Source organism: Schistocerca piceifrons, chromosome X (genome assembly GCF_021461385.2).
Source record: "Schistocerca piceifrons isolate TAMUIC-IGC-003096 chromosome X, iqSchPice1.1, whole genome shotgun sequence".
Lineage (NCBI taxonomy): Eukaryota > Metazoa > Arthropoda > Insecta > Orthoptera > Acrididae > Schistocerca > Schistocerca piceifrons.
The window spans coordinates 315,779,790-315,797,118 of NC_060149.1; the positions used below are offsets into that span (position 1 = coordinate 315,779,790).

The window sequence follows — 17,329 nt, forward strand, 5'->3', positions numbered from 1 at the left end:
CACAGACTGGCCGGTTCACCGGACCTCGACACTATTCCACCGGCCGGATTCGTGCCGGGGACCAGGCGCTCCTTCCCGCCTGGAAAGCCGTGCGTTAGACCGCACGGCCAACCGGGCGGGCGTTTTTCCCCTTACTATCGCGCCGTCAATGGGACTTTACACCATTAACTTTTTTTGCGACCTTCGTTCAAGGGCATTCGACTTATGTAAACATGGATAGTATGTATACAACTAAGCATTACATTTGGAAGAGTGTCCTCATCAGCAAAACATTATGGCTTTCGCTGACGGCTGGCAGCGTTGCCTGGCTGAGCCCAGGTCGGTACGAGTAGAGCTGTGCTAGACATCTCGTGATTGGCAAGCGGTATGTTGTAAAGGACTCGTCCACAGCAGGTATCCCGCCAACATACGTACAGGGACGTAAGTTATCACCATAGTTGACATTTTATTAGCTTTGTATTATGCCGACGCAGGTTTGGTCTCAAGCATGCGCCGTAACTGCCGAAGAGGTCATTACTGTGAGATGTTTACTGCAAGCGTTCTCATATAGTCATCGTTTGTATAAGGCACGGTTCGGAGACTGCATTTCATCGCATCTGGCTGGATGTTTTAGTTTTATCGTCAATCGTAAGCTCATGTACGTCCTTATTACCTCTCTATCTACAAGTGTTCGTTGGCGGTTTCCTTTCATAGCTTGTGTTATAATATTTACGTAATACATCGTTTATGTTGTATCTGTAACCATTAATCTCATTCATGCAAAGATGAATATGAAAGCCGGCCGCGGTGGCCGTGTGGTTCTGGCGCTACAGTCCGGAACCGCGGGACTGCTACGGTCGCAGGTTCGAATCCTGCCTCGGGCATGGGTGTGTGTGATGTCCTTAGGTTAATTAGGTTTAAGTAGTTCTAAGTTCTAGGGGACTTATGACCTAAGATGTTGAGTCCCATAGCGCTCAGAGCCATTTTGAATATGAAATTTTTTCTTAGTCTTGTAAATTTCTGCAATGTTGTAATTTCCAGTAAATGTCGTTTTAAAGAGTATATTTTCTAGTAGAATGTATGCGCCAATTGTTAACGAATGTAGCCGGCTCACATATAAGAACTGTAGTATCGTCTGTAGCAGAAAAAGACAAGAGGATGTTACTAGTTCAGTATCATCATTGCTCTCCTACTCAGTAACAACAGAAACCTACTAGACCGAATTATTTTGCTTACCTCTTTTACAAAGACCGGATGTGAAACATGAACGAAATACATCGGCTTGTCCACGAGCAGTACTCAGAATATAAGGAGCAAAACTATTTGTTCACAGCTATTAAGAAAACAACATGAAGTAAGGAAAGATACAGCACATTTATATTATTTATCCATACCTGAAGCTAAAATTAGTACTGTATACAGAAAGGTATGAAATACACTTGCTACAAGAAGATTTCAAGAGGGATCTATCTATATAACTGGAAATTCAAATACTCAGACACTGAATATTCTGTGTGCTAGGTCGGGGCATAAATGTGGAACTTTGCCTTTCGTGGACAATACTCTTAACAACTGAGCTATCCGGGCACGACTCGCGACCCGCCCTCACAGATTTACTTCCACTAGTACCTCTCTCATACATTCCAAACTACGCAGAAGATTGCTTGAGTACCTTGAAGGACTAACACACCTAAATAGGAGTCTTTTATGGAGTTTATTAGGTTTTTTTTTCTAAAAGTGGTAAACATTTGAACAGAAATAAATCGTGAAATGTGTTGTACAGATTATCTGGGCCTTTATTGAGAAGAAAACTACGTACAGGTATAGCACGCTTGTGACCTCAATATCGAGCGCCATAAAACAAAGTAGCTGCAATAGCAACAGCAACAGCAGAACTGGCTAAAAGGAAACTAGTGTCGTTTTAGTTTTCCGATACTGTGTATAGCATTGAAAAACTGCATTCAATTCAACAATAATGTCTATACAAAAGTCATCATGAGGTAACTGGAGTCTGGAGCATGTAATAGCATCAACAGTATCTGAATGTACTGCAAAGCCCCCTAACGACCCATTTATCTTCGACCATCATAATGCTTATTGGTGCAATATCCTGGTGGTATTAACTCTCTGGCCGTGTATTGACGTCGGTGGTAATGCGACAATTGTAAACGCTGGCTTCGCCCAGGTAGACAGTAAACGGGTATTAGTGCATGCCGACTCTGAGAGCAAGCTATTGAGGTGGTTAGCACATGTTAACACGAGTCATCGAAGAACTTAGCGGATTGCTACGGACGAAACACCATCTGTGGGAACTCTGCTTTCAATGAGATTACGTCGAGGATCAGCGGTGTATCATTTAGAAGCAACAGTGAATACGACAGAATGGGCACCGTGTCACTGAATTCCGTTCGGCTTTAAACGCTCCACATTCGAAATGAATTTAAATTCGGGAATGATGTAAATTTAAGTATGTGCATTGTACGAGGTGATATTTAGGCTGATCGCTAAATAAATGTCTCTTACGCCACTCTTTTTTGTGCAAGTGTGATATATTGTTGGCACGGAAATATATAAATGAAACATTTTTGCGCAAATATGATAAACGTCATGAAAGTCGGTAAGCCTTACTTTTCTTGATGATCTTCATGAAACTAGGATGTGTTTCAGGAAAGCCCTCGCCCAGTTTCAGTACTACAAATATTAAAGAGAAACTGATTGTGGCCAAGGTATATAATTACCACATCCAACTAAGTACTGTAACAATTCCAATTTGCATTGGAAACGATATTCTTAAAGTTACAATTAGCTTACACCGTGTGGTTCTACTTTTATTATGTTATCAGCCGAATACAGCAATAGTTTATTTTCGCATTTATTTCATCGTAAACAAGCTGTTATTTCACTGATCGTTTACAGATCACGAGAGATTCATGTGCCGATAATTTCCATACGTTACAAGAAGTTTTGTTGAACTGATGACGAGTAACTATGTCTGAAGTTATTGCATTAAACTGTATTCTGTGAGAAAATATAAGAGGACAGAAAATGCTGAAATTTAAAAATAATCGCCATATTTCATGTTTCAGGTACGTCAGAGTTGTAGTGCTGACTTTATTTAGATGAGACAGGAAATTAGAGAAGAAATAAACAGTATATCTACACAGGCATTAAGTTAAATCAAATACTCCATTTCGCAAAATAAGAGTACCAATTTCTGCTAATTGAGGCAATATTACTATTCTGAACCGTTGACGCAATGTAACCTACTGAAAGCTAATTGTGTTCAGACAAATTTTATTCCTGATAGTTTATTCTATGCAGCAACGTCAATGCAAGAGTTTGAGGGAGATCCCTCTATACAGAGAAGCATCATAACAGCTTCGTCCCAGTTAATAAATGAACTGCACACAGAACAAATGTTGACCACCTGTGCTCTTTCTAGGTAAATACTACTAGAACAGTTATTGTTAGTAAGTCAGTACTTAAAGAAAGCTTCAAGCTTACCTCGTTATTCAGCTCATTGACGTAATTAAACAAAGCGAAGTTTTCCTCCTCCTGTTTGAGAAACTGTGCAGCTAGCCTGTCCACGTCGTCCTCACCGGAAAACTCCTTGATCTTCTGTAGGATACTGTGGTATGACTCGATCATCTTCTCTGTCGCCTCTCGTTGCATTTCTGTAAACAAGACATGACACTGAATTTTATTAGTTTCATTCTATTTATTTACATTTCTTCCTTTTTGGCTAGTTTTGGGGACGCAATCACTTCTTTCTGGACAGATATGTCTACCAAGTTTGGTTAAAATCGATCGAGTGGTTGAGGAGGAGCTTTTTACCCATGGCTTTGCCCGAGTATGCAAGTGTAACTTATATGTCACATATATTTAACATATTTCACATTTATTTGTACACATGTTTCACCTGCATCTCTAGCGAACTTCGTCTTGCAGTTTCGTTTGCACGTAGCTCAATTTTTATGATGTCGTATCTTTAGAATAATGTGTTGTACAAAGATATAACTTGCCATGTACATTCATTTTTTTTTTTTTTTTTTTTTTTTTTGTCGTGTGACTAGGACCTCCCGTCGAGCAGACCGTTCGCCTGGTGCAAGTCTTTCGATTTGACGCCACTTCGGCGACTTGCGCGTCGATGGGGATGAAATGATGATGATTGGGACAACACAACACCCAGTCCCTGTGCAGAGAAAATCTTTGACCCCGCCGGGAATCGAACCTGGGCCCTTAGGATTGATATTCTGTCACGCTGACCACTCAGCTACCGGGGGCGGACTGTACATTCAGTGGTATATTTGGATACTGCCTGCGAAATTTGTTGCAAATAGGGTTAGTAGGAAATAAACAATAAATTTAAAAGTTCATACCTGTTTCTATCCCTGGACAATCTTAGGATTTTTATCTGATACTTGTCACTACTTTCACCTCTTGCAATGCTTTTTGATGTGAAAAACACCGAGTTCCACTGTGGTTCGGAATCCACTTTATAGCCGGTCGGAGTGGCCAGCGGTTCTAGGCGCTACAGTCTGGAGCCGAGCGACTGCTCCGGTCGCAGGTTCGAATCCTGCCTCGGGCATGGATGTGTGTGATGTCCTTAGGTTAGTTAGGTTTAATTAGTTCTAAGTTCTAGGTGACTGATGACCTCAGAAGTTAAGTCGCATAGTGCTCAGAGCCATTTGAACCAATCTAAATTATAGATCCCCCTATAACTGGCTGGGTAGGTCAGTTCAGAGATCAGGGGAAAGCAATGGCATACCACCTCCAACAGAACCATACCTACTAAAGTACCGTGGTCTTCGAATCAATATTCAGGCTGATGACGCTTTTCTTAGGGATAGAATGGGACATTAATCCGTATTCAGCATAAAATGTAGTTTAGGCTTCAGAATAAAGCAAATATGATGCACTAAAAGGTACTGAAACTACCAAGAAAGAATGATAATTAACGACACAATCTAAGTAAATGTATAATTAACATTTATTGTTCGAAGCTCAACTTATCACGTCGACATGTATTTTATGCAACAGTAAAACTCGATGAATGCAACTATGTTCACGCTTAACACCAGTATATGACGGGATAGCACGGAAAGCGGCGTGATCGACACATTCCGCAGTTTGTCCTACCGTCCGTTGCACTATAAATGACATGTTTATGCTTAAAAACAGTGCCAAACGTTGAAATACATAAAATATCTGTCAGTTCTATGTGAGTCACTGGATCGCGTACCTTTTTCTTCGTCTTTTTCCGATTCCGTATGAGAGCGGTGTTGTTATATGTGTTGAAGCAATCTTTGTGACACCTGGTGGCCGGAAGCCCTTCCCGACGCCATCACTCCCCCCGGGACGGAAACTACGTACCCCATATGGCTGTGTCTAGTGCAGGTCTTCTGTTCAAGTGTGAGAACGTTTTCTAAATGTTTGTGTAGCAGAAATCCGAGACGGGGCGGAGGTACCAGCCCGGTATATACCTAGGGGGATGTGGGAAAACGCCTAAAAATAGCATCTAGGAGGGCCAGCACATCAGTCCTGGTCTTCAGTCTGCCAGGTGGGTTTGATCGCCTTCCCGAATCCCGGGAGCAGTGAGTTAACATGCTCTGTTATCCCGGCCGACAGTCATTGATCATGTATATTACACACTTTAACGACAATTTAAGACTGTTACACTATAATTCACCAAAAGTTCTATATTTGTTCTGAGACTTACTCTTTATGTATCTTGAGAATAGGGCTGCGACTCCGAAACTAGCCGCAAAGAAAGAAATATAAAGAAATGAAGTAAAGGCAAGCAAGTGATGTTACGCAAGTGCTGTTTACAGATGAATACTTTGTCAGCTACGGACCTACAAAGAAAGTTCTCCACCTAAAACAATGTTGAAGAACAAGAAGAAAGAACGTTTACTGCTTCTATTCAACGACAAAGAATTCTTTAACTACACTATTATCTGTAATACTATTATCTATAATCATCTTCCATCACAAAATTGTACAATGCGTTTGGAATGTTACATGCTTCCTACGAAACAAAGTGAAACAGTTATTTCTTACAAAATTATTAACTGCATCGTTACAGACATTAGTATTGGTTTGCAGGTTCTCAGTGAAGTAATACTCTCCGTTTTAGCCACTTATTTATTTGGAAAAAATGCTGTCTGTCAGACGCTGCAGAAAATTACTGTTAAAAATAATTTTTTCTTGTTGCTCATATAAGTGATTCGCGAAGTTATATATTACGACAGCAAAAGGAAACGTGAAACAAATGTAACGAACACTAAGCAAATGCAGCTTGAGTAACAACGGAAAAGCTGACTCACATGCGGTGCCAGAGGAGATCAACGGTGGAAGCTTACAGCCCTGCAGCTGTTTCATTAGACTATGGCCCTTCTGTCTTCCCATTATTTTATTTTGAAATAAGGCGTTTGTCGCTGGTAATGAGAAGTTTGTTTGTAAACAAGACCGAATGCACGTCGTTGCTTTATTTCCAGTTGTCTGCCGCACTGCTGTCTTTACTCCTCTTTCGTATACCCAAAAAGTGAGAAAAGAGACTAAACGCCGTGTTTTGATGTTGTCATGTTTAGGTGATACCTGAGGAATCATCTCACTGTGACTTTAAATAGTGTCTATAATTCCACATAAACTTTTTCTGCCAAGAGTACCTAAAACGTCCACATTTTCATGCTGAGGAGCTTCTCAACGGTGCCTCTTTGACGATAACTTTCTTAGGCTCTTTTCTGGAAAGGCGTTTGGAAAGGAACGGCAGAAAATAAAATCCTTCTCCACCTCCGTTTTGCCACTGCATGTGGCAAGCTTCGTAAATCTGGCAGTTACAGAATGAGATTTTAATTTTCACTTTAATATTTGTCATTTCCGTCGACCATCATAGTAAAACATAGAAGTAGCTATCCTGGCACACATCCCAACGAGGTAGTACAAATTATCAATTGCTTTAACCTTAGTCTCCTTCTATGGTTCATCAACTATGAAAAGCGTCTGAGATTGGTGCGGCTTCTTCAAATTCTGACAGGTTTTAGATAACATGAACTTCACTTTTGCTTCAAAGTTACCATTAAGTAAAGACAGATGTCTAAGGTATTATATGAGACATATGAAACTTGTACCATATTGGCAAAATTTCTGAAGAACTGTATATGTAATCGACGGTTACCCAAACGTCTCTCAATATTTTTTCTACTGTGGATTCTGGACGTCGATGATGTACCGTTTATGAGAGTCTGTCGACTGACATTTGGTAGAATGGATTTCGGATACGTTCTGCAGGGAGTAAATATTATTTTTACAAAGCGATTTATATTTTTTTCCGTTTGGCAGCACAAATGTTAGTGCAGTACTATGGATTTGGTCTACAGGTACAGTTGTGTTAAGCAGACATTTATACATCGTAATTACCACAGATTTGTGCGTTTAGTGACGAAAAAATAACACAAGTTCCACCAGAAAATTTTAGATATTTTAATAGCCTTCCAGTAACATAATTAAATAATAATTACAAGAAATGTAGTCTACGCTTGAATACCCCGTCGGCAAAGGACTCATTTTGTCTTCATTTAGAAGAAGACATATGTCACACATTTAGAGTTTTGACAGAACTGCTAATATATGAATAAATGGTACACATCATAATTCACGAATAGAGTATACAATTTCAGAATCATAAGGGCCAGTAGCGGCCAAAGTAACGTTTCTAGGTTTGTGTTGCGACGCCACGTAGGCAAATTAACAACGAGTATGCGCCTGTGGCTGTAGGTCGGGGCCGGGGAGGGGATGGATATAGAGTTCCTTGGGTGATGCAGGGATAAAAGCAAGGCATGGATCTTGACGTGCCATCCTTAAAGTACAGTATTGTCAGAACTACCTCACTTTCAGGAACATCTAAGGTTGATGCAAGTTTGTTTAGACTAGTAAGTTTCGTTAGCTAAAATGAGCAGGCACGCATGTTAAACAAACTTCTGGACTGCTGAGGTTGATATCGCACTTTAATGTAGTCGCTGCAGCGTAGATGTAGCTAATTATAAACCAGACGTTTACAGAAGTGTCATTGCCAGAACACCAGGCGAGTAGATGGTCCCTACAATTTCGTCAGTCACCATGACCATCAGTCACTTCTGGATACTATTTTCTGGTCATACCAAAAAGACAACTTTGATTATCAGCAGTGGTTGGACGAGGATGTAGAGCCCGGCGTTCTCTTTAGGGCTGTTCGGGAGAAGCAGGCTATGTGCCTATGTCGTGTTTTGCTCTTGCCACCATCAATAAACCTACTATAATACACCCTTTATTTATAAAGCCAAAATCAGTAATAAAAGAGAGAATTAATTAACAAGGAAATACGTATTAATTCCATCTCATGTCTCAAAGAATTGGACTTCTACTGTCGCACAATGAAATATCATGGCACCTTGATATATTCACAAATTGCACTTGAGATTTCTCTCTCGATTTCATACACACCTGAAATCTACGAACCAGTGTATTACGCAATATTTAAATAATTATTTAATACAAAACTGAGGAATGCTGATCAGAGTAGTACCAGTAACGTAGCATAACGAAGCTATGGAGGTACAGGAAAACAAAAATACCCATAATTAATTAATAATTGTGATACTTTTCATTGTAAACATAATTTTTAATACATCTCTCTGCTGAAAATCTATCATTCTTCCATCAACGTTCCACTCTTTAACTTTGTACAGTAATCAGCACGACTTACAAGACACTTGCAGTATCAGATGCAAAAATACGTGTGAGAGAATACCTGGGTATTGTGTAGACGCATCAGTGCACCTGACAGTAAATTTACAAGTCCTGATATATGACAGTGTGTGACTGAAATTAATTTGCTGTGAATTAAAGGCAGAATTTATTTGAATAACACAATCAGAACAGTTATATTGCTTTCATTATAGTAATCGACAATATGGAAGGCAGAATTACAGTTTGACGACTCAACTAAATACAAATTCATGTGTACCAAGACGGGGATGGAGATCGCCCATGTTCTTGTTTAATAAACTATCGTCACACGCACAGTAAGAGGTTTCTGGAAGTACGAAAAACAGGGTGAAATGACTCGTTATTTAACTCCACGCATCCTAAATTCGAGTCAAGTGACCCACTATGCTTGGTTATATTTAACAGTCACTTCTTAAGACAAAACATTCACACTAAGTGAAGAGAAGACTCCATTTTCAGGAAAAAAGCTGTTTTCTAACAATACGGCTGAAGAAAGTTCGTGAGTTTTTACTTCTGAAAATGTATTCGACTAATGACTTCATTAAAGAAAAACTGTGTGAGCGGTAGGCGATTTTTTCTTTATTTTTTTTCATCGCTGGCTGGGGTGGCAAGCAACAATCCAACGTTTCACGCATCAGCCACAGATAAATTGGCACGATTTTTTTTTCAGAACATAAATAATAGTAATGGTGAAATATTTTATGTTACGTTGATGATGTGCGTTATTCCATGACACATGGGGTTGATGTTACTAGGGCTATCTATCTATGTGCTAGCAATGTGCATTGTGGATAGGATTGACGCAGATGTTCAGTGTAGGTGCGTAGATATGTGTGTGTGTGTGTGTGTGTGTGTGTGTGTGTGTGTGTGTGTGTGTGTGTGTGTGTGTGTGTGTGTATGTACGTATGTATCTATGTGTCGGGGGGGGGGGGGGGGGGGTCGAATAAATGAGCTGTGTGTGTCAGCCTGTGGATGGAGTTGTGACTGAGTAGAGATTAAGGCTGAAAACTTCGTTGCATGAGATGTGGAAAAAAAGTTACGAGTGATATGTTGAGTGGTTTGTTGAGTGGTTTTCCGGAGTTGGTGGGAATCAAAGAAAGCGACGGGGCAGGAGGAGAGAGAATATTGGCTGTGACCGCGTATTTGGTTTAGGAGAGAATGGTGTGACTTGTGAACAGATCGAACTAATGTTGATTTGTGGTTGAGAATGAGATGGGCTTGGGTGTTGAAAATGGTAATGGTTAAACTTTGTTGGAAGACAGATCGGACAGCTAGCAAGACTTATTTTCGGGTTTTGTTGGGGAAGGTATGTTTGATGTTGTCGAACTAATTACTCTGACGCTACGGTCGCAGGTTCGAATCCTGCCTCGGGCCTGGATGTGTGTGATCTCCTTAGGGTAGTTAGGTTTAATTAGTTCTAAGTTCTAGGCGACTGATGACCTCAGAAGTTAAGTCGCATAGTGCTCAGAGCCGTTTGAACCATTTAATTACTCTGAATCATCTGGCAACGGCCGCTGACAAGATTGCTCGGAAACGTTTAGGATATAGATGGAGTTTGCTCACGTTTCTTTTGCGCCTCCCTAGCCTCGAGGTCGGCCATGACGCGGCGCTGCGCCTTGACTGCGAGGAAGTCCTGCAGTTTGGTATCGTAGTCGAGGCGGCGGTGCAGCTCGCGCATCTCCTGGCCGTGAAGCAGCACGTCCAGCCGCCCACGCTCCTTCAGAGCCTGCAGCTTGTTCTGGGCCTCCTCTCTGCCAACACACATTACATCTAATTCATTGCTGGTAGCTGGATTTCGTCATAATTTGTGCTATAGACCTAGATGTAATAGTATATTTCGACCTTTATTTATCGTCCTTATTTTGTAAGATATTTTCGCAGACGTGTTAGGTGGCGTTGCCCGAACCCGCCTATGGCCAACCGCTCCGTTCTGTTGCCCGCGACGCGGGTAGTCGAGCTCTAGTAAAAGCATTCACTGACGGCCAAATGTTAAATTTGCAAAAATATTCACTGAAAACAAAAAATATAAACGTATAGGAAATTAAGTTTTAAATATCGTTTCTTTTTCAGAAAACTCCATACTAGATGGCGAAAACAACGAAAAAAGTTTAGGAAATTGTAAAAAGTTGTTTTCCTTAAATAAGTAAAAAACTATAGCTCCGATCAAAAAATGTTAAATGAGAAAGTTTTGGGGCTTAAAAAGATCTGTCGATCGCTTTTTTGGGAAGTATAGATTTATTTTTTGCGTTTCGAGATACGTCGAATAAACCTTTAAGTATGACATTTACATCCACGATAGATATCTCGTTAACACTCATGTTACAAATCTCCTAACATTCACGTTTCCATACTTGCTATTTACTGTAAGTATAGCCCAAGGTAAGTAAAACAAGTACCTACTTGAAAAATTTTAAAAAGTATTACTTGTATTTCGAGATATATCGATTTTTTAAAAAAAGGCATTGCCAATAATTGGCTAGATGATCTCAGAGGATGGTCCAACAGTAACGATTTTAGGCTTAGTTCATTCGCAAAGAGTTGTGTTACTACGCAGTAAATAATTTTTACCGTTTTATTAACTGAATGGATCAAAAAATGACATGAAAACCTTGCACGTCTACTGGGCGTGCTTTCTTACTAACAAATTTAATTTTTGTTTTATGAAAATAGATTTTAAAGAAAGAAATTTGTGACATTTTTTCAAGAATTAAAGAAAAATTTCTATGACCTTCTGAAGCCTAGATAACTTAAAGAAAATCTAGTAGCCGCAATTACCGTTTTATAGCGACGTCCTTGATGGAGTATAATACTGAATTCTTATATTTTCAAGAAAAAATGCTAGGATATGATTCACTGATTTCTAGTATTAGTAATTGAATAATGAAGTGAAGTGTGCAAGTTTGAAGAGCGTCAGCTGGAACGATCGGCGGAGTGGAAGCAACTAGCGCGCGTTCGCTCTTTAAAACTCATTCAGAACGGCACCTGCATAATCTTCGATGTCTCGGCACGCTCCGTTGTTTTCCTGAGAACCAGAAAACTTCCAGACAGACCCTTCGCATAGCACACAATACCTAAACCCTGTCTACAAGCGAACTACAGTCCAGAACTGAATTTGTTTTGTGAATAATTTTCGATATAGAGAATGAAAAGTACATGCACTACAAACGACAAGATACCTTTATAAATGTTGGTGAGTATAAATTTTTTGAAATATAGGGGTCTAGGATTCGGAGATAGCCTAAAAATGATAGTCTACAGAGGCATAGGTTTCTCCACTAATAAATTCTACACGAATAATTACTGCACAAAGATTCTCTACACATATTTTTCATTATTTTACTTCACTGCAAATCTGTACTCAAACAGATAATCTATTACGGAAAGTCTGTGCAACAGTAAGTTCGCAGACTATTTCTGTACTGAATTTTTGTAAACGAACTATATTTGCACGACTTTTTCACGTAGCAAATAAAATATTCGTATTTATCTAGTCAAGCTACGCCAGAGTAAGTGCAAAAGGATGTTTGTACGGGTTCGTGGAGCTGCTCCATCAAATATCGTGCAGGCGTGGGCCGTTTATAGTGTTTTCAGAGCAATAGCGGCCCTGTTCCCATCACTTCACCGCCCGCTGCAACTGACGCACTCTGCGCTTGCGTGATTCACTTTTCACTCTGTTAGTAATACTAAAAATCAGTTAAACCGATCCTAATAGTTTTTCTTGAAAATATATGTATTCAGTATTATTCTCCACCAAGCGCATCACTGTAAATTGTTAATTGGGTCTACTAAATTTTCTTAATTAGTTATCTCGTCTCCAGAAGGCCGTAGAATATTTTTTTTAATTCCTGAAATAATGTCAGCAATTTCTTTCTTTAAAAGTTATTTTGATAAAATAAACATTGAGATAATTATTAAGGAATGTGCAAGGTTTTCGAAGTCTTTTTTATCCTTATAATTAATAAAATCGTAAAAATTAGCTAATAACATGGACTACTCAAACCTAACTAACCTAAGGACACCACACACATCCATACCCGAAGCAGGATTCGAACCTGCGACCGTAGCGAAGTAACTAAGCCTAAAACCGTTACTTTAGAGCCTTCCGTTCAGTACATCTAGCCAGTTATAGAGAGCACCTTTTTTCAAAAAATTCGACATACCTCGAAAAGTAATTAATGTTTTTTAATGTTTCTAAGAGGTACTTTTTTGACTTACCGCAGGCTGTAGTTACAGTAAATAGCGTGTATGGGAATGTGAATGTTAACGAAATTTTTTGCGGTTTTTCGATACATCTCGAAACATAAGAAAGCAACCGATACTTTCAAAAAACAATCTATAGATCTTTTGAAGCCCTACAACTTTGGTACTTAACATTTTTCGTCTGAAGTTATAGTTCTTTACTTAAGAACAACAGTTCTTTTTATTTATTTTGTTTACAACTTTGCAGATCTTTTTGGCCCTGTTCGCCATCTTGGATTGGCTTTCATGAAACAGTAACTCTGTTTGAAATTTAATTTCGGGTAATAATTTTTGAAATCAAGCTTAGATTACTCAACCGTACCGGACCAGTGCGCGAGCCGCGATGCGCCATCGAGGCCCACGGCTCATTCGGGTACCCGTCCCAGCCTGAAAGTGAACATGATTCGGTGCGACGGGAAACAGACAGCACTAGGAAGAAAGAAATGACTGGCCACAAAAGAGCGGATTTGCTTTCTGAAGCTTCGGCAGCCCTCTGAGATTCGCGAAGGTTTTATATACTGTGAAGAGGGCGTAATTCAGCCCTAGTAAAGAGAATAATTGTAAATTCTCTCCAAGTAGCCGAACATAGCCATTTCCAGTCAATTATCGGTTCCTTAGACAATGTCACGTTGATTATCTGGGCCAATGGCTTCGTGGTGTCTGTGCCACACTCAAACCCCACCATCTGAAATCGGGACTCATCTGACCAGGCTACGGTTTTCCACTCGTCTAGGGTCCAATCGACATGGTCACGAGCCCGGGAGAGGCGCTGCAGGTGGTGTAGTGCTGTGACCAAAGGCACTCGCGTCGGTCGTCTGCTGCCGTAACCTATTAATACCTAATTACGCCGCACTGTCCTAAAGCATACACTCGTCGTACGTGCCACATTGATTTCTGCGGTTATTGCACTCGATGTTGCTTGGCTGTTAAAAGTGACAACTCTATGAAATTGTCGTTGCTCTCGGTCGTTAAGGAAGGCTATTGTAAGCTGCGTTATTCTTGGTAAGAAGTAATACCTGAGATTTAGTATTCTCAGCACCTCTTGACACTAAGGATATAGTAATATAGATTTCCCTACCGATTTCCGAAATGGAATTTCCCGTGCATCTAGCTACAAATACCATTTCGCATTCACAGTCCGTAAATCCCGTCGTACGGCCATAATCACGCTGGAAACCTTTTCACACGAACCACTTGAATCCAAATGACAGTTCCGCCATTGTACTGCCTGTTTATTAATTGTGTACGCGATACTACTGCCATCTGTATATGAGCATATCGTTATCTCATGATTTTTGTCACCTCAGTGAATATCTCGAGGCAGCAACGAAGTCAATGACAGAGGTTATCAAAATATTAGAAATATTTAAATACACGACCCAGCTTGGTGCCTGAAAAACTTTCTACAATGGCTATCGAGAAAGGAAAATCAGTTTCCCGGTTATATTACATGGTTTTGTTCAAATGGCTCTGAGCACTATGGGACTTATCTTCTGAGTTCATCAGTCTTCTGGAATTTAGGACTACTCAAACCTAACTAACCTAAGGACACCACACACATCCATACCCGAAGCAGGATTCGAACCTGCGACCGTAGCGGTCTCGCGGTTCCAGACTGTAGCGCCTAGAACCGCTCGGCTACTCCGACCGCATGGTTTTATAATCACTGGTTTGTACAAATGCGCCGACTAGTACGATCTACCAGCATGGAAGATGCGTCACTGTTGGGAATGATAGGAACACCGATATTTCATAGCAATATATGAATATGCCCAGTGCATACGAAGTGCTCTCAATCATATAGGCTAGCTTCTGGATGTACAGTATATGAGACAAGCTCAAATGCGTCATCGTATTTGCGAAGCATGTAAGCAATCGCTTATGAGTGCTTCAGTGGTATGGAGATGGGCAAAATGAAAGACAGGGGGCAAGGCGGTAAAGAAGGGTGATAAAAGGTGTGGATGAATGTCGCAGTGTACATTTTTCTCTGTTTACAGACGTATTCGATTACGCTATGACTAGAAGATGAAGTATAATTTAAGATTGAACGGTACAATTGTCTGTAGAGTTCCCACAGATTTCCTATTCGCTAGTAAATGGAAGTCTTCCTGACAAAAAACATATCTGCAAATTGTGTTCCTGCCGGACTCGTAATGCACAATCGGAGAATCACATGATTCGTCGAATACAGAGTGCATTGCTGTTTCTGATGTGGACCGGTGATGACAGTGATTGTATCTTGAACCACATCATGACTGTGTTCCATATATGTGATAGTTCTGGTGCTGAGGAGCTAAATAGAGTGTCAGTCATATACAGGTGGACGTTCTCTTTAGGGGTTTCCAAGCAAAGTCAAAGTGTGTGTGATCACACAGAAACTGGACAACATTTATTTTCTATTGGCTTGATAGATTGTCTTACAACCGTCCACACCAATATACAGAGTGAATCATCAAAAATTTGCACCGAAAATATGGAAAGTGCGGTTTTCACAGAATGGATTGGTAGTCAGTGGCTCGTATTCTTGGCCAGTCAATAGGTTGTAAGAATGCATACAAAATATACTTTTCTGTGTGAACATACGCTTTTTGAATGGAACAATGCATATTGACATTAACAACCCAAAAGCAAGGTAAATTAGAATGACAGTGGCGTTTGTTGCAGGATTCTAGTGCGAATCGTTTACGAGATATCGCATTTTGAAAAGTTTCCACACCGACACTTGTTTTTGCTATTCAAACTGAATATGGTTCAAATGGCTCTGAGTACTATGGGACTTAACATCTATGGTCATCAGTCCCCTAGAACTTAGAACTACTTAAACTTAACTAATCTAAGGACGTCACACAACACCCAGTCATCACGAGGCAAAGAAAATCCCTGACCCCGCCGCGAATCGTACCCGGGAACCCGGGCGTGGGAATCGAGAACGCTACCGCACGACCACGAGCTGCGGACTCAAACTGAATTGTTGCAGGGTATGATGTTATGTTTGCTTACAGTGTGTGTGTGTCCCCTGAGTGCATTGTGACTTGCTAGTCATTGTGCAATAATGCAAGCAGTAGGTCATGAGTGGACGATGGGGTTTAGCAATGCAGAGAAAGCCGATATACTAATGGCATGTGGAGGATGTAGGAAGAATGCAGTTAGATCTTGCACAATGTATGCGGCAAGATATCTCAATTGACGTCAACCATCTCGGCATTTATTTATCAATCTCTTCATGTAGTTACGTGAAAGTGATAGTGTAACATCTAGACAACGTAACAGACGGAAACAAGTGACGACAGAATAGGGGGAAATTAATGTTCTTGTTGCTGTTGCTGTTGATCCGCACGTTAGCCTCTGCGCAGTCCCACGAGGAAGTGGCATGATTCAGGCAAGTGTCTTATGCATTCTCCTTCGACATAGATTCCATCCCTATCATATCACCACCATCAAGTGGCTGCATGGCACGGTTATGAGAATTGTGTTAAATTCTGTACATGGGCATTAAGACGGGATACTCCAGCTGTATCATGTATCTTGTTTAGTGACGAAGCCACATTTACCCATCAGGTTAGGTAAACCGCTGAAACATGCAGTACTGGACTATTGAAAATCCCCGTTGGCTTCGCCAGGTGGAACGTCTGTGTCCGTGGAGTGTAAGCGTGGAATAGTGAACTATTAGCTCACAGGCCCATTTTTCATAGATGGAACACTGAACGGGCACAAGTTTTGCAGCCCCCTAACGGATTATCTTCCACAGACGCTGGAAGACGTGGGAAGAATCTGTGTTACCAACATGATGGCTTTCCAGCCATAGTGCACGAAGTACTACAGTGCGTCTTCACGAATTGCTTCAAAATCCTTGGATTGAACACAGAGGAGCTGTACCTTGACCAACCTGTTCCATGGATTTGACGATTGTACATTTTTCCTGTGGGGAAAGCTCAAGGTGCTGACTATAAGGACATACCAGCTACACCAGATGATATGCAATGACATATTACTGCGGTCTGCTAAGACATCTCCGCTGAAATGCTAGTATGTGTGCAGCAGGCATCTCATACCAGACTGGAAGCGTGTATTGTTGCTGCTGGTGGTCATTTTGAACAAAACTTGTAATGGCCACTTTTCTCGTTACTGGTCATAATGCACATAACTTGAGTATGCAATTTCATTGTTCTTTAGTGTGTCCTACTACAGATGTCGACATGGGCACTATTCAAAATACGATATCCCGTAAACGACTTGAACTAGAATTCTGCAACAAACACCACAGACATTTTAATTTTCCCTACTGTTAGTTTGTCGACGTCAATAGACAATGTTCTGTTTAAAGAAGTGTATGTATGCACAAAAA

The 17,329-nt window shown here is 40.6% G+C and overlaps 1 protein-coding gene across 1 annotated transcript in view; it reads right to left on the minus strand.

Annotated features, from left to right (window-relative positions):
• LOC124722335 (coiled-coil domain-containing protein 63) overlaps positions 1 to 17,329 on the minus strand; it is a 262,170-nt gene that overhangs the window by 58,989 nt on the left and 185,852 nt on the right. The window contains exons 5-6 of the mRNA XM_047247510.1: positions 10,309 to 10,496; positions 3,484 to 3,653 (exon numbers count right to left, since the gene is read on the minus strand). Coding sequence (XP_047103466.1) covers positions 3,484 to 3,653; positions 10,309 to 10,496 — 358 coding nt within the window. The remainder of the gene's footprint in view (positions 1 to 3,483; positions 3,654 to 10,308; positions 10,497 to 17,329) is intronic.